The sequence below is a fragment of the Carettochelys insculpta genome, chromosome 12, assembly GCF_033958435.1.
Source record: "Carettochelys insculpta isolate YL-2023 chromosome 12, ASM3395843v1, whole genome shotgun sequence".
In the NCBI taxonomy this organism is placed as follows: domain Eukaryota; kingdom Metazoa; phylum Chordata; order Testudines; family Carettochelyidae; genus Carettochelys; species Carettochelys insculpta.
In genome coordinates this window covers 44,556,688-44,581,442 of record NC_134148.1, presented here as the reverse complement: position 1 = coordinate 44,581,442, position 24,755 = coordinate 44,556,688, and the positions used below count along the sequence as shown (strand labels likewise).

At 43.1% G+C, this 24,755-nt stretch overlaps 1 protein-coding gene across 1 annotated transcript; it reads left to right on the top strand.

Annotated features, from left to right (window-relative positions):
- The first annotated feature begins 449 nt into the window (after positions 1 to 449).
- Positions 450 to 23,645, top strand: EIF3J (eukaryotic translation initiation factor 3 subunit J). Its single transcript, XM_075007163.1, has 8 exons — positions 450 to 505; positions 587 to 693; positions 15,958 to 16,021; positions 16,260 to 16,351; positions 17,886 to 18,000; positions 19,769 to 19,927; positions 21,433 to 21,506; positions 22,629 to 23,645. The coding sequence occupies exons 1-8, from the start codon at positions 481 to 483 to the stop codon at positions 22,758 to 22,760; spliced, it is 768 nt and encodes a 255-aa protein (XP_074863264.1). The 5' UTR covers positions 450 to 480; the 3' UTR covers positions 22,761 to 23,645.
- Positions 23,646 to 24,755: the final 1,110 nt, after the last annotated feature.

The window sequence follows — 24,755 nt, the reverse complement described above, 5'->3', positions numbered from 1 at the left end:
CCTTCCCCCGCCTCCCCCCACCCCGACCAATACTCCCGCCCGTTTCCCCAGCCCGGGGCGCAACGCACGTGGTCGTGCACCAAGGCACGCGCAGAGGGGCCCCCCACCAGACGCGCTGCAATGGTGAGCTCCGGCGGCCCGCTAACTGGCTGGGCGGCGCCCAAGCGCTCAGCGTACAGGGAACACTGCCCAGGCCCCCCGCCCTAGGCTGCTGCCCCCAAAGCACCTCTCACACGCACGCCCCGACACCCTCGGGCCCCGCGTCCGGCCAGAGACCGCCCCGGACAGCCAGGCTCCGCCCCCCGGCCAACTGCTGCCCCGCGCGCCGCGGCGGAGAGTCAGCGCTTCCCTGCCCCGCCCTCCCTGTCCGCCGCTATCCCGGCGTGCCCCGCGCCCCGAGCTGGCTGGGACGCTCTCGGGCTGGCTCAGCCCGCCTCGCTCTGGCTGTGCTCGCGGGAGGTGCCTGTGCGGCGGGACAAGATGGCGACGGAGGCAGATTCCTGGGGTAGGTGCTGGCCGCGCGCTCGGCTCGCGGCCGGGTTCCGCCGGCTCCCGCCCCTTTAACCCGCTCTCGTCTCTCCCACAGACGCGGACAACTTCGAGGTGGCGGAGCCGCTGGCGAAGCGGCTGCTGCCGACGCCGGGCGCCGGCGGGGACCGCTGGGCCGGGGAGGATGAAGAGGATGATGTGAAGGTGGGCGCCGTGGTGCGGCCGGGCTGGAGGGGGGAGGAGGCCCGGTCTGTGCGGGGTGGCGAGCTCCGGGAGGGTGGGGCCGGGCCGCGCCGCGTGGGGCCCGTTTACGGACGTGGGAGGGGAGGGCGTTGTGAGCGGCCCTGGCTAGTCAGTGGGAGGGAGGCCGGGCGGGCGGTCAGGTCTCGGCCTGCCTCGTCTGAGCGGAGGCCGCCCCTGCCCAGCACGTGGCGGCTGCCATGTGTCCGTGGAAGCTGGGTCATGTATCAGCGCACGGCCGCCGGGGCGGAGCGCTGCATCGTGACGTACGGTGCTGCTGGGGTCCAGCGCCCTTCCCGACCTGCTGAACGCCCCCCTCCTGGGCCGGCCTAATAAACATACCGCATAACAGCGACTCGTGTTGCTGAAGGACCTGGACGAGGCTGTGGTGTTGGGTGACTCATGCGGGAGAGTGAGGGGCTGTCAGAAGGCGGCCACTGGGCTAAATGGCTATACGTGTTTCACTGACCCCATCAGCGAAAGCTTCACTGAGGTGGGAGGAGACGCTTAAAAACGGCCTAATTAAATTGCGACTCAGGGAGTCTTCTACGGGATGAGTAAAACTTGTCAGGCGAGCTTGTGGCACAGGATTAGAGTCGTTCGTTTTCATGTGGTGAGAGGTGGCTGAATAATTCTGGCAAAGTTGTGCTAGTGATGGGAACTTAAGTGATAGGTGTAATGATGGGGTAGTGATGTGACAGATTTTTGTTCACTTGAAGTCTTTAAGATAATATGTTCTTTTAAAAAAAACTAGTTCAATCAGCAATTTGAGCTTGATGTAGAAATTATAGATGCTGACTATAGGTCAGCATCTATAATTTCTACATTATGCGGTTTCATATACACTGAGAACTTGTCTGAATTGGTCCGCTGGGTGATCAAAAGTTGAAAGGTCAAGTAAAATAGTACTAGAAAATCTTAATAAGCTACTTCACACACACAGTTGAGAACTATGCTTAGGCTTTTCAGGTGAATGAATAGTTTTCTTTCTGTAACTTGCTCCCCATCTCCAAAGCAAAGCCCTGTCAGTTAATGTCAAAAGGTTTTGATTGTTGCCCCAGTGAATGAAGAATCATGTGTTTTTTGGACTACCTGCCACATCTAAGCTACTGGCAGGCTCTCAGTGCACAACTGGTTATGGATCTGCCAGATGGTAGTCAACTTTTGAACTTTCCTCTGGAGATTGTTTTTTCTTTCCTGCTTAGAAGTTCTTAGCTTGGTGGAGCAGCTGAGGAAGAGGTAGATACAGAGGGCTGACAGACAGGGAGGCTTGAATGGTTGAATTTGTTCCATAAAGTCCTATCTTGGCATTATCTCCTATAGGCCAGAACCTTTGCTCTGAGCTAGTGGTGTTTCTTCTGACTTCCTCTCGATCTTGTAAAACTAGGCAACCTTTCATTTTTTCCTTTTAGAGGTAGGTAGTGTTCAAAGGGTTAAAATGGTACTTTTATATTACAGCAGGGGTGAGCAAACTTTTTAGGTTGCGCTCCCCTTTTTGGCCCTGCAATTAGTCAGGGTCCCCTCCCAACCTGTGGGAGGACCATAGGAAGGTATGGGGGGTGTGCTCAGGGGCGGGGTGCTCAGCGGGAGGACCTCAGAGGGTACCTCATCAAGCTGGGAACTCACCAGCTGCCCCTGCCACTTGTCTCAGGGCCTCTGTGCACTCTGACAGGCCCAGCGGCAGTGGGGAGGGGTGGCATTCCCTTGGCAACGCAGTGGCAGAAATCAGAGGGCTGGGGAGGCAGGAAACTGATCGCACTGCACCCCCTTACCAAATGTCACGTTCCCCCACTTTGTGCACCCTGTACTAGGGAATCATTGAGCTAGTTTTACTGACTTTGAGTGTTAGTCCTTCACATTTGAATTTTAATTAAATTTTCAACTGTACACCTACTTTTATTAAAACATTTTAAAATGTCTAAATCCTATGCAGTGTAATTCCTAGATGTCCCTTAACAAAAAATATTAGTTGTGTAATGGATACCCCAAAATTTCCAGATCTGAGAGCTTGGACGTAGTAATAATAGTAGCAGCGGCATCCTTCAGTCTGCATAGACTATGGAACGTGCCCTTTGTAGTTCCGTTTGGCATCCTCATTTGCAGCGTCGGCTGTGACCGTGAAGACCCACACGAGAGTGACAGTCCTTGCTGCATCTGTTGCATATGTAATGGATGTCTGGAAGATCCTTGCTGTGCTTTCTGTGGGCTCGTTTCTCCTTTGCTAGCTGTCTGATCCTCAACTCACCCTTCTGAAGGCCCTTGTATAGTTCCTGCCTCCATCTGCTGTGATCGTCTGCCAGCTCCTCCCAGCTGTCTGGCTTGATGTCTACTTCCCTGAGGTCTCTCTTGCAAACATCTTTGTAGCGCAGCTGGGGGCGTCCGGGAGGTCTTTTGCCAGAGGCTAGCTCGCCATACGGGATGTCTTTTGGGATCCTTCCATCATTCATCCTGTGGACGTGGACAAGCCAGCAGAGCTGCCGCTGCCTGAGGAGGGTGTGCATAGTTGGGATTCCAGCTTGCTCAAGGATGGTAGTGTTGGACACTCTGTCCTTCCACAATATTCCAAGGATGCGCCTGAGGCAGCGCAAGTGGAAGATGTTCAGCCTCTTTTCCTGGCGGGTGTACAGGGTCCAAGTCTCGCTGCCATAAAGGAGGGTGCTGAGGATGCAGGCTCTGTAGACTTGCATTTTGGTGTGAGTGTACAGCTTGTTGTTATTCCGCACTCTCTCGCTGAGTCTGGACAGAGTTGTGGCTGCTTTACCGATCCTCCTATTTAGCTCAGTCTCCAAGGACAGGTGTCAGTGATGGTGGACCCAAGGTAAACGAACTCGTGGACGACCTCTAACGTATAGTTGTCAATGCTGATTGATGGAGAAACAGCAACGTCCTGAGCAAGTACATTTGTCTTCCTTAGCCTGATGGAGAGCCCAAAGTCCTTGCATGCTTTGGAGAACCAATCCAGCAGTTTCTGAAGCTGGTCTTCTGTGTGTGACAGGACAGCAGCGTCATCTGCGAACAGCATATCTCTGAGGACTTCCCGCACCTTAGATTTAGCTTTCAGCCTTGCAAGATTAAACAGTTTCCCGTCAGATCTTGTTTGCAAAAAGATGCCCTCTGTTGAAGATCCAAAGGCGTGTTTAAGGAGGAGTGCGAAGAAGATCCCGAACAATGTCGGAGCAAGGACGCATCCTTGTTTGACGCCTCTCCTGATGCTGAAAGCATCCAATAATGTGCCATTGTATTGGACGGTTCCTCTCGTGTCTTCGTAGAAAGACTGGATCATTTTGAGTAACTGTGGCGGACATCCTATCTTGTGGAGCAGTTTGAACAATCCATCCCTGCTGACCAAGTCGAAGGCCTTGGTTAGGTCGATGAAGGCAATAGAGAGTGGCTTCCTCTGCTCCCTGCATTTCTCCTGCAGCTGCCTCAGAGAGAAGACCATGTCGACAGTAGATCTCTCTGCATGCAATCTGCGCTGTGATTCAGGATACACCCTCTTAGCAATCTTCTGGAGTCTGCCAAGGATGACGCGAGCGAACAATTTACCATTGATGCTTAGGAGGGAGATTACACGCTAATTGTTGCAGTCGCTTCTGTCTCCCTCATACTCTGAGTGGAGCATAGGTCATCTACAAGTCTCCTTCACTTCACTCGCTCTTGGGACAAAACTTTTAGCTGACTCCGGGAGTACCCTAGTTGTTGTCCTTCAGTCTCGGTAGATCTCGTCCACGTTGTCTGAGTACTTTCTCTTTTACATTTTCCTTGTGTGTTCCATTTGAGAACCTGACAGACTATGCTGGATGATGGTTTTCTGAGAGTGTGACCTAGCATCACCACTTGTCTTGATTTGAACACCAGTGAACATAAACAATGCCTCCAAGATTTTTCTTGAGCAGTAAAAGCTAATTTAGATCCCATCATTTTGTTTGCGTAATTTGGATTGTTTTTTCCATGCTGTGTTTGCATTTATGAGCACTGAAGTTCATTTGTTTTTCTTACCCAGTTTTCTGACATCCTTTTGTAAATCTTCTCAGTCAAATTTGGACTTAATTGTCTTGCATAATTTTGTATCAACTACAAACTGACACTTTGCTCTTCCTCTTTTTTCCAGTTTGCTTATGCATATTTTAAAGAGCATTTGTCCCACTACAGAACCTGCTATTTACCTTTCTCCTCTGTGAAAACTGACCATTATTCCTATTTTTTGTCTTCTATCTTGAAATCAGTTACTGGGTCAGGAGAGGACCTTCTCTCTTACTCCATGACTTATTTTCTTAAGAGCCTTTGGTGACAACGTAAGAGGCTTTCTGAAACTTTTTTAAGGTTGGATGGTGTTTGTGTTAGCTTAATGTCACCTATTTTACAGGGTGACATTTAATAAATGTGATTGAACAAGTTTGCCCTGGGTGTGCTGTACCTTTTTAAATGTGCTTGTTCTGCCACATGCATGGTCCCACACCCTTCCATTGTTATGGACATTGGCCTCACCAGGCAAAATGGGTAAAGATATCTCAGTGCTCAGTGTTCACACTATTTTTTTAAAAAGAGTAGTAACTGCTTCAAATGGAGCTTTATAGCCTCCAAAATACTTTGGCCAAAAAGGCTTTACATTTCACATTTTCCCTGAAACTCAGATTTTACTACCTGTAATTGAACATTTTTTCGTAACAGCTACTTAATTGTGCTTCCCAGCTGCCTACTTCTTGAAGGACAGTAAACTATAACTGTTATCCCTCCAAAAATAGACTCTTGCTTTACATGGCTATTTCAACATAAGACACTTTATTTCCTCCACTAGTACTAAGAATAGTAGTACTCTTTTTGGGTGTATTTGGCTGGAACAGGTAAAATGAATACTGTAATAATCTTGTTTATTGTATTCTGATCTATAGTAGATGCAGAAGTTGGGAAGGATCTACAGCAAGCTAGAAGGTGTCTATTTGGGCTGTAGACATTTTTTCCTTCCAAATAGGTGACTAAAGAAGGGGAAGAAGGGTAGAAAACCAACCAACCCTTTACTGACTGAGACACTTCACTCCTCTTGTGTTCCAATCCCACAATGGGGGAAGGGAGCCTCAAGCCTTGAGGGCTGGATCTTGCCCACAGGCTGTTGTTTCCCCACCCCTGCTCTAAAATGTTCTGAGGAATATAGCAATTACCAGGGAAATAGACTTGCTGCCTTAGGCAGCCTTGTAACTAAGGGTAAGTGTAAACAGCAAAGTTGATTTGAAATAACTATCCTAGTGTCTACACTACACAACTGCTATTGGCATATTTTGAAATTGGTAGACCTCATTCTACAAGGAATATTGCCATTTCAAAGTAGCTCTTTAGACAGGGAATAGTCTATTTTGAAGTAAGCCGTAGTGTATCCAGTGGCTCTGTTTTGAAATAGGCTCTATAGGAGCAGTGTCTGAAAGAAATTGAATGGATTGCCACATGCTCCCACCCCCGAATCAGGTGCTCTCCCCTTCCCTTCAGAGATTACTTAGTGGAGCCACGGACCCGGGGCTGGAGCTGCACTGCTGCACAAGTGCCCTGAGGCTGGAGCCACAAGAGTCCACAGCTCAGCGCTGCTGCTGCCTCCATGTACTTGTCCCACCACTTGGTGGGACATGCGTGGAGCAGCAGAAGGGGAGCCCCATGAGTGTGGATCTCCAGAGCTGCATTTGCCACATCCTGCTGACCCATTCACCACGTGGTGAATGGGAAGTGTATTGGACGCAGCGGCCCTGTTGTGTGTAGATGCGTTTTTGTGTGTAGCAGTGTTATTTTGAAATAAGCTATTCTGGAATAATTTATTTTGAAATAAGGCTGCTGTGTAAACATATTTTAAAGGAGCCAGAGCTAACAAATGTTCAGGGAACAGTCTAGAGATTTCATTGAATAATATTTCTGATAGTTCTATTTAAAACAGAAGCGATCAGGGAGTCAGACACTGGAGTACCCTGTCACTTTCAAAAAACGCTGTTTGATTTTGGAACTTGAATTGTCATGCATTAGGAAGTTATAACTGTGTAGCAAGCACCTTACTGCTGCTGTTCAGTATGGGGAACATTTTGGTGTCCATATATTACAGCTGAATTATTCATTTATGCGTTTCTGAACACAGTTACTAAGTTTTGAATGTAAAATTACATTGAAGTTAAGAAATTAACTAAGGATTTGTTGCCACTGGACTTTTCAGTTGGGGTAACGAAGAAGAATAGGCAAAACTCATTTTCTCAATGAAAATATATTTAGATTTCTAGACTGTAACTGTAGGTGCACGCTCTGAGCGCTGAACTCCTATCCCATAAATAATAAATCACAAAAGATTGTCCATATATATTGTCTGCAGTCCTTCCCCCATTCCTTCTCGCATCTTGGAGAAGTGCATGAGGCAGGAGAAGGGGGTAAAATAGGTTTGTCAAACCAAGATGGGGCAGTGAGTTCTGAAACAGGTTCTCTCATAGAAAATGTACTGCTTAGCAGATCACTCCCATATATCTAGAAAGAGATGCACTTACACTTCTAACCTCAACTGTGGCAGGATGTCACTATGAGATGCTCACTCATACAGTCAGGTCTCAAACTATTTTGGGCTTTCAATTTTAAAATCAGCACCATGAATTCTCTCCATTAGTTCTTTGGAATCTCTTATGAATGATGGGGCATAATGTGGTTTAATATGCTCCAAGTGCTAAACCACACTTAAGATATGAGTTGCTGTAATGCTATACTAGCTTCAGCTTCTAAACAGGCGACAAGAGAGCTCCAGGTGGTGTTTATCACAGGAGTATAATCTTGAGATATGACATGAATAACTGTAGTAGGTCTGGAGAGGAAAGGTCACACTCTTCTGGGCAGGCATAGATGAGAAGAAAGCACTCTTGGCTACAGCTTCTCTGTGGCCCAGGAGCAGCCCAGGGCCTAATACCTCCAAGCTGTTTGTACTCCTTCTGTAGGAGAGGTAATCATTTGTGAGGAGTTCTGTTATAAATTCTTCCAGGTGATTCTCTCAGCTTGCCAAGATTCTCAGTCTTGTCTGGATTAAATCTGTTCTTATTCTCATCTAGGCACCATGTGAGTTATTGCACTGTTCCAGCTGGGTCAGGTGGGATAGAGATGTAGTGCTGGGGGTCATCAGCCTGTTAAATACACTGCAGCCCATATGTCCTCACTAATTGTCTAAGCAGCATTGTATGCACATTGAGTGAACAGTGACAATGTAGGTTCCTGTGGTACACCGTAAAGGAAAGCCCAAGGGGGGAGAAGAACAGTTGCCTGCAATCCTCTCAAACAGGGCTCCTTAGGAAGGTACCAGGTGGCTTCAACAAGACCTATTGACTGCGAATGAGTTTGCAGGATCTCATGGCCGCAATATCCTGCTTCTACAGGGGAGTTCATTCCAACTGCACACTCTTAAATAAAAGGGAGTATCTGCAAAGGAAAGGATCGGATGTGGAAGCATTCTGTAAACAGCTATTATTGAAAGTAGTTGATAAATGCAGTGGTGTTTTTAGTTGTGTTGGTTCCGGGATACTGGAGAGGTGAGACAGGTACACTAGAACCCTGAGATACACACAACTTGAGTGCACGTATCTTAGGTTAATGCAGCCTGAGTGGTGGGGAGCTGATGTCTGGCTCCAGGCTGCCTGCTGCTCAGGGGAGCCAGGAAACTGACTGGCTCAGCACCGCTGGTCACTTTCCTGGCACACTCTGCATGGTGGGCAGCCTGGAGCCAGGCACTGGCTCCCCTCCAAGAGCAGGAAACTGACCAGCTCAGGCACTGGCTCCCTGCCACTAGCTGGAGTGGGGAAACTGACCAGCACTATTGTGCTGGTCAGTTTCCTAGCAGCTGTCAGGGTAGCAGCTGACTGGGCAGCCACCACTGACAGGAGAGATTTTCCTGCTCCTGTCAAGTCACTGCCCCCATAGGAGCGGTTTTCCAGCTCCTGTCCACTGGTAGCCTGACTCTTAGCTGCTGCCCCTGACAGAAGCAGGGAAACTGACCTGCGTAGCAGTGCTGGTCAGTTTCCCCTCTTCCATGAGTGGCAGGCAGCCCAGAGCCAGGCTCTAAGCTGCTGGCCACTGACAGGAGACAGGAAGCTGACCAGTTGTGCTGCCTTGGTCAGTTTCCTGGCTCCCCCAAGTTACACAAAATTTGACTTACATGGGATTGTGCAAGAACACAACCTCTGTGTAAGTGGGGTGAGGGGTCTACTGTTCTCTTGTATTTGATCAACAACTTATGTTGAGAGAGAATCATTTGAGCTTAAACAGAACTGTTAAGGTTTGTGTAAGTTTGAAAGTTTCTCTCTCCCACCAAAGAAGTTGGTTCAGTAAATATTGCCTCACCCACATTGTTTCTGGAATCAATATATTACTGTAAGCCAAGATGATGACTGTTGTTACTTGGAATTCATGTAAATTATTTGAGGTGTGCTTGAGGGGAAGCTAGAATCTTTCATTTGCCAAATAATCTTAAATGAGTTTGTAGATGAACTTGGGTGGCCGGATAAATTGGCTTAACAAATCACAGTTAAAAACAGAGATGTGCTGTCTTATACTAGTGGTTAAGGTGAGATACTGATGCTTAGTTCAGTATGTTTCAGGGCATTGAACACTAATTTAGCAATAAGAATGTGAACTTTTGAATTTTACAATTGATAAGCTTACCTTTATGGGTAACAAGCAGGTCTGTAGCACTTCAAATAGCACTTCAGAGACCAAGAATCTATTTATAAAATCCACTTCTTCAGATTAGTGTAAATCAGTGTTTCCCAATTTTATTTGGCCACAGAAGCCTTTTAAACGCAAAAGAATTTTGCTGAATCCCATTCCCAAGCTTTACCCACCTCAGCCCCCAAATCCACACGCCAGCTGGCCCCAAGCTTTCCCCACCTCCCATGCCCAGGCTTAACTCCTCTGAGCCCCAAACCTGCCCCCCTGCCATAACCAGGATAAACCTGCTTCAGCCCCAAACTGGCCCCCAGGACTAACACATCCATGATGCTAGTTGAGGAGCTTACACTGGGCAGCCATGTGTGCCCAGCAGAGGGAAGGTTGTTGTGGGGTGAGTGGAGCCATGACCGGTGGAGGGGTGTGACCGCTTAGGTAGCGGGGTGAGTGAGAAGGGCTCTGCAGCTCCCTGACTTCCGATCGCTGAAGTAATGGAGCTAAATTCAGATGGTTTAATGTCTGGATCCCTCCTGCTGACTGTTAAACTAATTAAATTTAGTTCTACTGTTTCAGTGGCAGCAGGTCATGGAGCTGCAGAGGAGTCAGCTATTGTAATATTTTTTCGTGGAACCTTTATTTTCACTTTGTGGAAGCCTGGGGTTCTGCAGAACACCATTTGGAAAACACTGGAGTAGATAATAAGAATCCAGGGTTTATAGAGCAGGAAGGGAGGTAAGGAAGGAGGGGAGGGGGGGAAAAAAGGAGGGGAGCGGGGAGTGTCACCTGTCATTAATAGGATTAGTGGAAGAAGTAGAATAAACTGAGATGACTGCCATTCCTCTAAATATAAAAGGTGGGGAAGTTGCCTTTGTAATGCATGATATAATTGAGATCTTTAATCCCAAGGTTAAATGCATCAAACTTGCAAATGATTTCCAGTGCAGAATGGCTACTTTCAAATTCATTATTGAATGTCCAGGAAGGTTAAAGTATTCCCCCATATGTTTGGCACAGAGACTGTTAGCCTGACACTGATCCCTTGCAAAATTATGAAAAGGTTGATGTGTGATGAAGCCAGTAAGGCAGTGTCTGCTCTGCAGATTCAAATGAGCCCCCAGCCAGAGTAGACAGGTTGGCAGTAACTCAGCATGAGTATAGCAGTGTGGAGGTTGTGGCTTGGGTAGCAGCTTGGGCTCTCAAGACCACTTGATTCGGAATGTGAGCTTGAGTCGCTAGCCCACGTTTCAGCTGGTGCTGTAATGTGCATACTGCTGTTTTCAGGATGCTAGTTGTGCTGAGCTGGTGCAAGTCTGATGACATAAGAATAGCCATACTGGGTCAGACCAGTGGCCTGTCTGGCCCAGTACCATGTCTTTCGATAGTGGCCAACATTAGGTGCTTCAGAGGGAATGAACAAAATAGGTCAAGTGATCCATCCCTTGTTAACCCCTTCCTTGCTTTAGGCAGACAGCCAGGATGAGCAGGGATAGTATCACGAGCTGAACAGTCATTGATGGACCTCTCCTTCATGAGTTGATCTAGTTCTTTTTTGAACCGTATTATGGTCTTGGCCTTCACAACGCCCTCTGGCAAAGCATTCCACAAGTTGACTGTGCAATGAGTGAAGAAATACTTCCTTTTGTTTTAAACCTGCTGCCTCTTAATTTCATTTGGTGACCCTTAGTTGTTGTGGAGAAAGTAAATAAGGCAGCATTATTTACTCTTAACACCAGTTACGATTTTATAGACCTCTGTCACATTCCCCTCTTCTCTCTTCCCCCCGAGCTGGGAGGCTTGCTCTCCCTGCAGCATAGGCATAACCTAAGGACTAAAGTTTGGCGGCAGCACAAACTATTAACGTTATTTGGGAGAGAAACGGGTCTTGTCAAAGTTATCTGTTGAAGTTAAGTGTAGGTGGTAAATGTAACTGTTGACAGAGTTCCATAAAGAGGTTGACTTAGTACTCCCTGACATTTCAACTACATTACTCTTTACACATTCAAAGCAGCACAGATTTAAATTGATCTGAAAATAATTTTAAATACATTTAGTAAGTATTCCCATCCATGGAGGATGTTCTGGGCAGAGTTCTGAAGGCTCTTTTCCTGGCCCATATATTCAATATCTTATGATCTGGAAGAAATCATAGAACTAGTGATAGTAAAGTTTGTACGGGTTAAGGTCTCTATTCCTGAACTCTTGTCCAGCAAACTCCATGATCTGATATGATTTTAGTTAGATGACCACTTGTTATAGGTGTGGCCAGCTTTCCCCATGTCCCATAAAGTTTGTTTACAGCCACCAGTCCTGGCTTCCATTGTTCTGTGCTGTTGTTTAGCTGTAATTTATCCCAAATGTCTTCTTAGAGCTCAGCAAGCAGTGGAAATGTTAGTAATGTGCTTGTGCTAGAAAATATTGATCTCCCCTGATCTGGCAGAGTCTCTCATCTGGCATCAGTCTGGTCTCAAGGGTGCCGGATGAGAGAGGTTCAGCCTGTATCTGATGCAATTTGGTGAAGTCATGAATTTTGACAGGTTACTTCTGTAGAGCAGTCATGCTCTCGATAAGTAGGGTTTACTTGAACAACATGGCTTTTAATGCATGAATCATATCCCTAGGAATAGAATGTTGGTCACAATTATAGAATGGGAAACCATGTTTTGGGAAGCAGTCACTTGAAATAGTCATTGGGGATCAAATGAATGTGAACTAATGAATTTGAGCGCACTAGCTAAGAACTAATGTGATCTTTTGATGTATAAGAAGGTGAACACTGATTAGAGATAGGAGGTTATTTGCATGATTCTGGACAGCTTTTGTGAGAACATTAGTGGAGATTTAAAAATTATGGGAAAAAATTGGAAAGAGTTCAGACTATGTAAATGATTTGAGATTGGGAAATCATGGCTTTTTTTTAAAGAAAATTAAAAATAATCTATTCGATTTATCCAAGAGATAGCAAAGAGGTGACTTAATTCTGGAGAAGAGATTTGGAAGTAAACATCTCTCATCATGTGAAAACAAAGAATTTTATGGCACCTTTTTTAGACTAACATTTATTTGGGCATAAGCTTTCATGGGTAAAACCCACTTCATCAAATGCCTGGTAATTGCCATTAGAACATTAACCAAGGGACTTGGGACGTTCTAGACAGGCAAGTACTTTTGAGGATGATAAATGCTAAGTGAAGTCACAGGAAATGGTTAAAGAAAAGTATGCAACTTGGTCTGAAGAAGTTGGGGTCTGTCCCACAAAAGCTCATCACCTAATAAATTATTTTGTTAGTCTTTAAAGTGCTACTTAACTGCTTTTTTGTTTTGATACTATATAGACTAGCACGGCTTTCTATCCGTTACTATGCAACTTGGGTTATGTAAAACGCCAGTTCTTTGATGCTATGTCCTGAGGGGAGGGCCCTTCACTGAGACCGGAGGTTAAAGACCTGAGCTGTACAAAGTAGTAGTTTGAGTGTCCAGTCAGGGTCTGGTTCTTGATTCCAAACGTTTATGTGAATGAGTAACCAAGAGGGCAAATTCAGTTGTGTAGTTTGGAGTGACTGATGCTGCAGAGCTCCATGATGCGGTTGAAAGTGACCTCTAGTAGGTTCTTAGAAAGCACATAGATTTTACTGTTTTCCTCTGTAATGCTTTTTCCCCCAAGAATAAATACAGTTTGCTTTTGTGATGGCTTGTTTGTACCTGGTCTACACTTATAGCCTCTGGACAAAGAATGAGCCATGGGTGCTGGACCGTAGGCAGATATGCTGTTAAACTGCAATGAGGTGAAAAGGGATGTCAAACCTAAATCCCTTGTGTGAAAGGCAGGTGTAGGGAGTTGGCCATGAAAGTGATGATGGCTGGTAAGCCTCAAATCTGAGTGCACTTAAGGAAGAGAAGGAAGGGAATGAAATGTGCAGCCAGTTTACCATGGAACTGGTGGATTAGATGATCATAATTGTTCCATCTGCCTTAACTCTCAGGCTATCTCTACGCTTGCACTTGATCCACAAAACTTTCGTCATTCATGGGTGTTTAATACCCACACTCTCCTCACAAAGCAAAAGTTGTTTGTTGGGGTTGGATATATTTTGTCAGGAAAAGTGCTGACAAAGTTTACATGCTGACTTTTAGTGACGGGGTTTTGTTGACACAGCTTTGTTGCTAAAAACCTGCATAGCATAGACACACCCTGAATCTACCAGTGTTTGTCACATTAATGTCATCCCTCTGGTGCACTAAGTGGTATACCTTTAACAGCAGCACTTGACATTTTTAAACCCCTGTGGGTACTAAGTGGCTTATATTCAGATTTAATCACCAGATAACGCTACAGATTAAACCCCTGCAGTCTAACACGCTCTTTTCTGGCAACATCTGTAATCCAGCATGGGTTTAGTTAGTTGGATGTCCCCTTAAAATGTGTGGCCAAGTTTCCTGTGGTCTCAGAAGTTTGCTTATGGCCAGCGTTCCTACCTCTATTTTTCTGTGCTGTTTATTTAGCTCTCTTTACACCTAAATGTCTTCTAAGAGCCAAGTAAGCAACTATTGATAATACTGCTAGACAATATTGACTTCTTGTGGTTCGGCATATTCTCTCATTCAGCACCAGTGGTCTGGCCCCAAGGGTGCTGGGCTGGAGAAGTTCAATATGTACTACTGCTACAAGTTCACACATCAGAGCTCTGTAGCCTGAGTCCATAATGCGTAATGTACAACACAAAATAAACGTCCTATTTTCTTCAAAGCCTGGTTGGTTTCTGGTGATGGATGTGCCACAGAAAAGGACGAGATTGTTCTAATTTTATCACATAATGTCTACTCGGAAATGTTTTCCTATAACATTGGAATTTTTTCCCTACAAATTGATTGTGGCACTTTTTATCTTGCTTCCATAACTGTCGAGCATGAGTTTTGCTTACCATGGTAAACACTGACTATTTTTACACTGCACACCTTTACAGGTGCATAGCTATGCTGCTGCAACTGCATCTATTGTAAGGCGCACAGTGTAGCCACTTTTTGTCAACTGGAGTGTGGCTTCTGCCAACGAAGAGCTATATATACATTTTTTCATCATTTAAACTGACATGGTCTCGCGTGATCTTCTTATCAATAAACTAAGTAAATACAACTTAGATGGGGACACTATAAGGTGGGTGCATAACTGGCTGGATAACCATTCTCAGAGAGTAGTTATTCATGGTTTGCAGTCACGCTTGAAGGGTGTAACAAATGGGGTTCCACAGGGATCTGTTTTGGGACTAGTTCTGTTCCATATCTTCCAGGATTTAGATAGTGACATAGCAGGTATGCCTGGTAAGTCTGCAGATGATACCAAGCTAGGTGGGGTTGCAGCTGCTTTGAAGGATAGGTTCATAGTTCAGAATGATCTGCATGAACTGGAGAAATGGTCTTAAGGTAAACAGGATGAAGTTTAATAAGGACAATGCAAAGTACTCCACATAAGAAGAAACAATCAGCTTCATACGTACAGAATGGGAAGTGACTGTCTAGGAAGGAGTGCTGTGGAAAGGGACTTAGGGGTCGTAGTGGACAACAAGCTAAATACGAGTCAACAGTGCTGTTGCCAAAAAAGCAAACATGATTCTGGCATGTATTAACAGGAGTGTTGTGAGCAAGACATGAAAAGTCAGTCTTCTGCTTTACTCAGCGCTCATTAGGCCTTAGTTGGAGTATTGTGTCTAGTTCTGCACGCCACATTTCAAAAAAAGAGCAACAAGAATGATTAAAGGTCTAGAGATCATGAGCTGTGCGGGAAGACTGAAAGAACTGGGCTTATTTAGTTTAGAAAAGAGAAAAATTTGAGGGGACATGCTAGTGGTTTTCCAGTTAGGGTTACATCAGAGTTACAAGGAGGTGGGAGAAAAATTGCTCTCCTTGGCCTCTGAGGATAGGACAAGGAGCAGTGGGCTTAAAATGCACCAAGGGATGTTTAGATTAGACGTTAGGAGACACTTCCTAACTAGGGGCTGTGTCTACACTACAAAAAACTTCAAAGTTGCTTACTTTGAAGTAAGCAACTTCGAAGGTGAGCATCTACACACACCCTACTTCAAAGTAGGCCACTACTCCATTCCCTAGAATGGAGCAAGGACTCTGAAGTTGGGCACCCTACTTGGAAGTAAGGGGAAATGTGTGTAGACTCCCTGCTGGCTACTTTGATGCAGTGCCTAACTTCGAAGTTAGTTCATAGTGTAGTTGCACCCAGGGTGGCTAAACACTGGAATAAGTTACTTAGGGAGGTTGTGGAATCTCCATTGCTGGAAATTTCTAAGAACAGGTTAGACGCCTATCGGGGATGCTCTAGATGGTGTTTGGCCCTGCCAAGAAGGCAGGGAAATGGACTCGATGACCTCTTGAGGTCCCTTCCAGTTCTAGTGTTCTATGATTTTTGTTGTTTGAGGTGTGGCTTTTTCCACACCCAAAGGGGGACACATTTTAATGATGAAAGTGCAGTGTGACGGTTCCTTCTGCGCATATACTGCTAGTGGTTCAGAAGTAAGGTATAAATCATAATAATTCATACTCCTTCCTGTTTGGTAGGATAACTGGGATGATGAGGAGGAGGAGGAGGAGGAGGAAGAAAAAGAGGCAGAGGTAAAACCAGGTGAGGACTGTGGGAGGCACAGACTTCATTGCATATTAAAACAAATTGTGTTCCAAGTTTAAAGAGTATTCATGGGACATAATGGATTGTATGGCTTGTTAATGTAAAAAGCATGCACTGTCATCAGTTACCTCTGGTTTCTGAATAGGATCATAGTTCTAGGTGCTTGTTTCCTATGCTGTGACAATGTTCTGTATGCATTGGGTGTCTTAAAAGGGATTTGTTCACTGTTTTACAGAATCAAAAGTTTCAGAGAAGAAGAAAATTGCAGAAAAAATAAAAGAGAGAGAGAAACAGCAGAAGAAAAAACAAGAGGAGATTAAAAAAAGAGTAAGATGCACTGTCAAGATTTTAGCTTTTTATGAGAGGAATGAGATCTGCTTACCGCTTACTGAGCCTAAGAAGGGTATTGGAGGGGTAGCCGTGTTAGTCTGTATCCGCAAAAACAACAAGAAGTCCTGTGGCACCTTTTATAGACCAGGGATTCCCAACCTATGGGTTGGGACCCAAACATGGGTTGCCATTAGATTTGTTAAGGGTCATCAGCAGCTCAGAGCTACATGTGATCTTAAAGAAGGCATTTGCAGCTCCTTAATGCTGCCACATCCAGCAGCTATCTCTATCAATAGAGAAGCAATTACATGTTAGAAAGACCTTTTGATATTCGTGGCTATCCCAGGTAAGCCACTTAATAGATTCTTGCAGTAAGTAATTTTTGCCCCCCCGCATCAGCCCCTCTTCTGTTCTGTGTAGCTGGTTTGTCAGTTTTCATTTTTTTTGTATGTATCTACCCCAGGCCTGAGTGTGACTCAGCCAGCCCTGAGTAACTCCTCCCCAGCCCTGCAACCCACCAGCCCTTGAGTGTCTCCCTTCAGCCCCTGAGTGTGACCCTCCCAATGTGAGTGACTCACCCTAGCCCCTGAGTGTGGGGTTTAAGTTCGGTGGGGGGAGTGATTTGGGGTTGAGGGTCTTTCCCCATCACAACTCAGACGAACTATAATAGTAAAATATTACTTTCATTATAGTTATTTTTGTATTTTCCATTTTTCTATGAAATAACTACTATGAATATATAGACATGGGGGCAGGGTGCAAAAATTGGCTAGTTAAGGCCCTGCTTCCCCTGTGCCCCCTCCCTGTTTTTGAATTGCTGGGGGTCACCAAGTCTTCCAGAATTGTCAGAATGGGTCCCCGTCTGGAAAAGGTGGGGAACCGCTGTTATGGACTTAACAGATTTTTTTTGGAGCATAAGGTTTCGTGGGCAAAGACCTGCTTCGTCAGGTGCATGTCTTTGCCCATGAAACCTTATGCTCCAAAAAATCTCAGTCTAAAAAATAGCAGTCTCACAATTGAAGGATTAATATAACTTGCCCCTTCAGTAAATTATCACCCTCTTCTAGATGATAGTCCTGATATGCAGTCTGCATAAGACCTCAAGCATCTGACTTTGATATAATACTTATTACCATCCTTTTTCTAAGTGTGTACATTAAGGTTATAATACCATTGCATGAAATTATTTTTGTTGAGGATTTGGTATGTTTCTGCCTGTAGCATGCTTGTGGTTATCAGTAGTTCAATTTGGAATGTTTAAACATATGTGTTAGACTTGTAGTTAAGAGGCGAATACTTGGGCTTTGGGAGTAACTATTTTAAACAGAAGTATACTATTCAGATAACTTGATGAGATCACCACACTTCCTCCAACAGCTCCACTTGTGGGCAAGAACTGTGGTTCACTTGCCATCAGTGTAAACTGACATTTCAAGATTTAACTAAATTGCTTATGCGTGATTAGCAACAAATGAACAAAACCAAAGACATGCCAATGGTAAATCAATCTACTTTATATATCTTTTTTTAGTTAGAGGCACCAGAGGAACCTAAAGAACTTACACCAGAAGAACAGTTAGCAGACAAACTACGGCTAAAGAAATTACAAGAGGAATCAGATCTTGAGTTAGCAAAAGAAACATTTGGTTAGTATGGATACACCTAATCCAAACAAGAAGTTTGTGGTGGTAGAATATGACACACAGTGCAGAAAGTTAACTACAGTTAGTTCTAAAACTCTTTCAGATAGAGCTGTATGTTGATCAAAAATTTGGACTTCTGTGATGGTACTTTTACCATTGTAAAGATCTCAGGATGAAACTTTGCATCCAACTAAAGGTTATTCATAATTGTTCCTCTCCTTTTTTAACCAGCACTGTAGAATTTTCAATATTTTTTAAATACTGTGACAGTTGTAGGTTAGAATTGATGCCCCTTAGTGTTTAGCATGTTTAGAAAAACATCCTGTGATGTGTTGTACAAATGTCATAATCACATTTGTTTGCATTCAGATAGTACAAATGTCATGGCGGATGAGCTATACTGATCTCAACCAGAAGTTTCTTCAAACCACATGCCAATTTCTATCTGGAAGTATACATTGCAATGACTCTAATTTCAATCATCACAGCTTTTTAAGAAACTACATTAAATTTTCTGCCTACAAGTGGTGGTAATGTCTGAGAGCTAGTTAAGGGTGTAATTTGTTAAAGATGCCTGATTTGAATGTCCATTCAGTAGTCACCTTTTTGTATAAAGAGGAGTAGCGAAGAAAAAACTAGTAACTTTTGCTTGTGCTGTGTGCTTTCCAAAGTGCAGCCAGATTACCTATCCGGTTAGGGGAGGCTTTCTGAGGGGGTGGCTCAGCATCAGTTTAGTATGTTTTCATTTAGTCAGGTTATGTGATACGCTGTATCAGTGGCTCCCAATAGGCTGGGTGTACCTCTGGAGGTATGCAGAGGTTTTCCAGGGGAACATCAAACCTTCTAGGTATTTGTGTATTTTTTTTCAACAGCCTTCACAAAAAGCACTGGTGAAGTCAGTATAAACTGTAACTTCACTCAGGCAATGACTTGTCCTATACATTGAAATGTAAGTCTCTTTACATTCACACTGATTTTATATTTAAAGGGGGGAAGAGAAAGTAAGCATTTTTTTTCAGTAAGTGTGCTATGACATTCTAGTATTTTTGTGCCCTATTGTGTTAATAAATAGCTCTAAAGTGTGGTGAAGTTTTGATATACAAGACAAATCAGATTCCTTGAAAGGGGTACAGTGCTCTGGGAAAGTGAGAGCTACTGACTAGGTGTTGGAATAAGCAATGAGAAGGGTAAATTTAAGTTGGTTGGGGAACTCATTATTGTCTTCTCCTTTCCTGGCAGAATTGACAAACAATTATAATAAACTCTCCTAAAAACAGGATGGATAGATTTAAATCAAGACAATTTAAATTGAGGCTTTCCACTTGCTGACTCTTATTTTAATCAACTTTATTTATACTATTTTTTAGATGCATTCCCATTGGCTAATATACTATTAAAACGTTGATTTATAATTAAATGGCGCTTTTACGCTAAATTTGGTAGATCTTTTTGCTAGCTAGGAGAGCATAAATTTATCTAAGCAATTATACAGCTTAATATTTTCAATTCTTATTAATTGTATGTTTTAGGATGTTATACAATGAATGTATTTAACTTTTCGCTCATGATTTGCATCAAGCTGCATTAGGATGATGAGTGGAATTTAATTGATCATGCAATATAAAACTTACTTATTAAACAGAAGCCCTTTGGTAAATTTTACAACCTGTTCTGTGGATAAAGGGCTTATGTTATAAAGGCAGTCTGATCTCCCATACAAAAATACAATTAAATGCACCCACGTTTTCCCTAAATGTTTCCTTCTCTCCAGGTGTAAATACTACTTGTGGAATAGATGCCATGAATCCATTGTCAAAAGACGACTTTACGGAATTTGGCAGATTATTAAAAGAAAAAATTACACAGTATGAAAAATCCCTACATTATGCCAGTTTTTTGGAAGCATTAGTTCGAGACGTATGTATTTCATGTAAGTCTGTAAATATGAGATTTCCTAGCACATCCCATAGAGGGCTAAATTAGAAAAACATATTAATCAAGTAAATTGGAGTTGGGATTTATGCAATCTTGCATTTAAATGATGGACTGATATCCCTCCCAGAAACTGTTTTGACTAGTATCTGACTGGGAAGCACTTCCTGCATGCTCTTTGCCTTTTAATGCAGATGGTGTTTCTGCTACGTGATCTTCTCTGAATGGTGCTGTCAAGTCAGGACAACCCACTTAAACATACAGGCAAACTTTGTAGGATCTAAATCTTGCACAGTCATGCAGAACCTCTATTCAAGAAGTAATGGCTCTCCAGTCCATTTAATCCTGGCTAGTTTATTTGACACTGGGCATTTGAAAGAGTTTGAGTTTAATTCTAAAGCAAAACTGTTGAAATAAAACTACAATGGATTTTTCACTGCTTTGGCTGGCTGAGGTATTTGGTGCATAATTCTGTTTTGAGACTTCCCTTTTACCTTTGCATGTACATGCTGTCCTTTGGTGAAGTGGTGATTTGATACTGTGTCTGGTTGGCTTACTGATATTGAAAGCCCATGACCTAATACATTTTAGTTTGTGTTACAGGACTGCTTGATATTGAATTGTTAGATTGGAGTACAAATCCCCTAACATGGACTGTCAAACTGAACAATAAATGCATATAACATCCCTTTCTTCCTGGGTGCTTTCCTCTCCAAAAGCCCTCAAATCTATTTTAGGCAAAACATCTGACCTTTCGCACAACTGTATTACAAATTTAGCAGCATAATATGCTCATCACAGATTTTGTGGCCTGAAAGGACCACCACAAAACATAGTCTGACGTGTATATCATGCCCCACCAGCACCTACAAGCTCTATTTAATGACCAAAATCAGACCAGATAATACATCCGGCAGGAGGCTAGACTTGCATACCACAAGGTGGAGAATAGGAGAGATTACAGTGCGCAAGGACTCCCACCCCCAGATTACTGCTGGTCTGACCTGGAGGAAGAAATTCCTTCCTGACCCCATGTATCAGTTAGGCCCTGAGCATGTGAGCAAGAACCAGCCCGTCAGTCACAGGAGAGAGAATTCAGTGCCATCAAAGACCTGGCCATGCTTATGCAATGTCCCATCCCTAACCATGGCAATTCCTGATTTAGAGGCAGATTTTTTTAAGATGGGGAGAGCTTACAGCTGGCTGAAATGTTGAAGCAGAAACCTTAGATGTAACTGTATTCAAATGCTGGTCTCCTAAATTGACAATTTGTGGGATATTCAGCATAAGGTAATCAAGGGGATGTGAAATCCAAAACTGATATTGAAAATCATCATTGCCCTGCATGTTTTCCTCTATTAAAGATATTTTGATGCCAATCAAAGGGGTAAACTACCAGATGTAAATTTCCACTTACTGATATTTTAGAGTATTCAGTGATTATTTGAAGACTTTCTGAAAACGATTAGTGTTAGAAGTCTCCCATTTTCTTCCTCTTTATAGTGGAAGTTGATGATTTGAAAAAGATCACAAATTCTTTGACAGTGCTATGCAGTGAAAAACAAAAACAAGAAAAGGTAAGACATTTGTATCTCTTTCTGTGCTGTCTTTCCATAACTTACATAATACCAATATGCACTTCCTAAGGGTTTCTGATTTGGGATATTGTCCTAAGGCTAAATTTGGGAATGCCTGATGAACAGTGTACTTATGTAAAGGAAGCAGTCATCTTTAACTCTCTTCTCCCCTCACCCGTCCTGGATCTTTGTACTGATTCTGTTCCATTTTTTTCCACTGTGCTGGAGTAGAAATTGAATTGGAGAGGTGTATGATTGCCCTGGAAATGGGAGGGAAAGTATACATTTTAGTTGTAACTGATTCTAATTTTCTGGTTCTGTGTTTTTTTGAAGTAATTTAAATGTTTATTATGCAAGAAATAGCTTGCTCCTCAGTTCAGTAATGTTGTGTAGCTCTTTGGAATATGACTTTACAATACTGGAGTATGTTCACAGCATATTACTTGTAGGTTATTTTGGGTGAATTGTGTGTTTTTTCCCCTTAAATTCTCTAAGGATTTTGCTACTAACTTTGTTACTGATTCGATTGAGAATTAGTTTTATATAGCTGCCCATCGCCATAGTGTCAGAGCACCTTCCATATAATTTTGCATTTAGACACTGGCTCTCCTGGTCCAGGAAAAGAAATTTAGGCTGTATGTAGTCTAACAAGTTTGAAGGGTGTTTGTGTACTACAGAATACATATGGCTGTTCTGATTATGGTGAAGCAAGTCTGCTAGAAATAGAGCAGCTTTGCTGTGAATGAGTTGAACTTTAACTGAAATTGTTTCCTTTTATGATAAAATTCAACAGCAGTAGTGCACATCATTGCCCCAGAGCTGCTGCTGTCGCCATTGTCTTCTCCCAGAGTGGCAGGTGGCACTTCCAGCGTACAGCTCTGAAGCACCCTGGGGGAGGAGCATTGCTGTATACACATCCTACAGTAAAAAGGGAACATTTTCACGAACTAACAGGTCGGAAGTGTGCAGGAATTTACATGCTGTAGTTACCCATATAGGAGACTGCCAGGATCATACAGTAAATATCCTTTACATATTTTTACCATCTCTTCTAGGAAATTAGCATGTTTCACACAATGTTGACTCTGAAGTAAACTAAAGCTTTTTTTGGTCTTTCCTCAGCAAAGTAAAGCCAAAAAGAAGAAAAAAGGGGTTGTGCCTGGAGGTGGTTTAAAGGCCACTATGAAGGATGATCTGGAAGACTATGGAGGGTATGATGGAGGCTATGTACAAGATTTTGAAGACTTCATGTGACACTTATTTTCCCTGGTGTTCTTTCTTTTGCCCATAAACCCTGAAACATGTAGCACAACTTCTTTTCCTTTAAATTCTGCCAAATGCTACAATCAAAAGTGCAGTATCTTTGTGCTGGTTATTTAAGCCTTTGACTGGGTGGTGCTAAAGCATTAGGATACTTGTCTGTCAAGGGGTTAAAATGATGAAACTTAATTGATCACAGAAATAAAATTCTAATAATGTTTTCAATTGTTGCTATGTGGCTCATAGTAATGCTACCACTAAGTTGGAAATGGATTTCAACAAAGCAAAAGTTGTATTACCAGCACAGTTTAGTAATACAGCCTTAACTGTACCTCCTGGAATGATTTCTTTTGAACAAAAGCAGTTTGCAGCAAAGGCATGGTGTGCACTTAGTATTAAAATTGCTTTAAAAAAAAACCCAAGTTCTGTCTTTGACAAATAGATGGAGACTAACTTCAAAGTAATAATACTGCACCTGAAAATTAATAACTTGATAGCAACACCCATCCTTTCAAAGCTTGGTATTTTAAAATAAAACTTATTTTGGTCAAAACAAAATAGTTCTATATTGCATTTGAAAAATGATGTGTATAAGCAGTTTACATTTACCTGAATATTTCTATTAAAGCAGCTGTATGGGTTGGTTATTTAACATCTAACTGCCTGGTTTAAGTGGCCTGAGAACCAAATTTCTTTTGTTCTCATAGGCTATTATAGACCTTCCACAGGATTTAACCATTTTCTTTCATTTAAAAAAAACCTGCTTAGCAAACTGCAACAGTTACTACAGTGGGGCAAATTGTTATGTTAACAATTAAGACATCTGCAATGTTTTATAAAAGCAACTAATTTAATAAAATCTCTATTGTGAGGACTGCAGCAATTGTTTTGGGAGTACTTATTTTAAAATTAAGCTCTAGGAAAGTGTTTTTAGGCCACATGGCTAAGTTGACAAGAGAAATTTCTTGAATGTAAAAAGGATGGGTTACTTTGACTCATTGCCTAATATGAGCAAATGCTAGTTACCAAGTAATTTAGGGGTTCAGCCCTTCAGACAAATGCTTGCCTTTCAAAATAATGAACATGCTAACCCCTTTACCTGATGTGTGGTGGGGGGAGGGGATGGAGAGAAAGTGTTCCTTAAAGAATGTCTGTGAAAACAGCTGTTGGCTCCAGCTTATTGGAGAGGCTTGCTTTACCATTCCAAATAAATGAACTTGCAATATAATGGAAGACTGACCCACTGAGGGTTGATTGCCTAGGGTTTGATTTCATATGCCTGGTTGACATGCACAAAAGTAGCTGGGGTTAGCAGTTGATGGCTGTACTTACTCCTCAATACCATGAGTAAGGGAGGTTGACAGGCGTTTCTGCTGTCAACCTCCCTCTGTGAGGAGGAGCCAGGTAAGGCAATTCTAGCTAAGCAATTGTCAGAGCTAGAATTGCACATCTACAGTTGACTTATGTGGCTACAGACAGATAGGATATCAATGCAATACCTCTGCCAGCATGAGGTGTTGACAAAACAGTGCCTAAAATGTTCTTAACAGCTTAGTCCCATCATTCTAGTTCAGCATTAATGCACACAGCTCCATCCTAAAACAGGAATTGTATTAAAGGGCCAGAAATGTAGTTTAAAATTGTTTAATGGAATGTGACAGGCATGTGCCTGAACACAGTATGTACACTGTTTCTGGGAATAGTGCTGGACTAGTGTAATATTTACTGTTTGTATATAGTTTACTAGCAGGGATGTTTGTAAATCCCCAAAAGGAGCCAACACCAACTCTAGACAAGTCATCTGCAAAATATGGTGGGGGTTACTGGAGAACTAGCTGCAATGATGCTACTGCCAAGTTCCAGCCAAAAGATCAGTTACCAGAGGTTTTGTAGGATACAAAAACTTAATTTACGAAGTAGAGTCATCAGAACTGTACTTTGATTTTGTATTACTTGTTTAACTTGAGAATGGAAACAGCTGCAGAACTT

Excerpts from the sequence above, each read along its gene's own strand:
- EIF3J (XM_075007163.1), top strand. The coding sequence starts at position 481 with ATGGCGACGGAGGCAGATTCCTGGG. Across the intron at positions 506-586 it reads GACGGAGGCAGATTCCTGGG|ACGCGGACAACTTCGAGGTG; the intron begins GTAGGTGCTGGC and ends TCTCTCCCACAG. Across the intron at positions 694-15,957 it reads ATGAAGAGGATGATGTGAAG|GATAACTGGGATGATGAGGA; the intron begins GTGGGCGCCGTG and ends CCTGTTTGGTAG.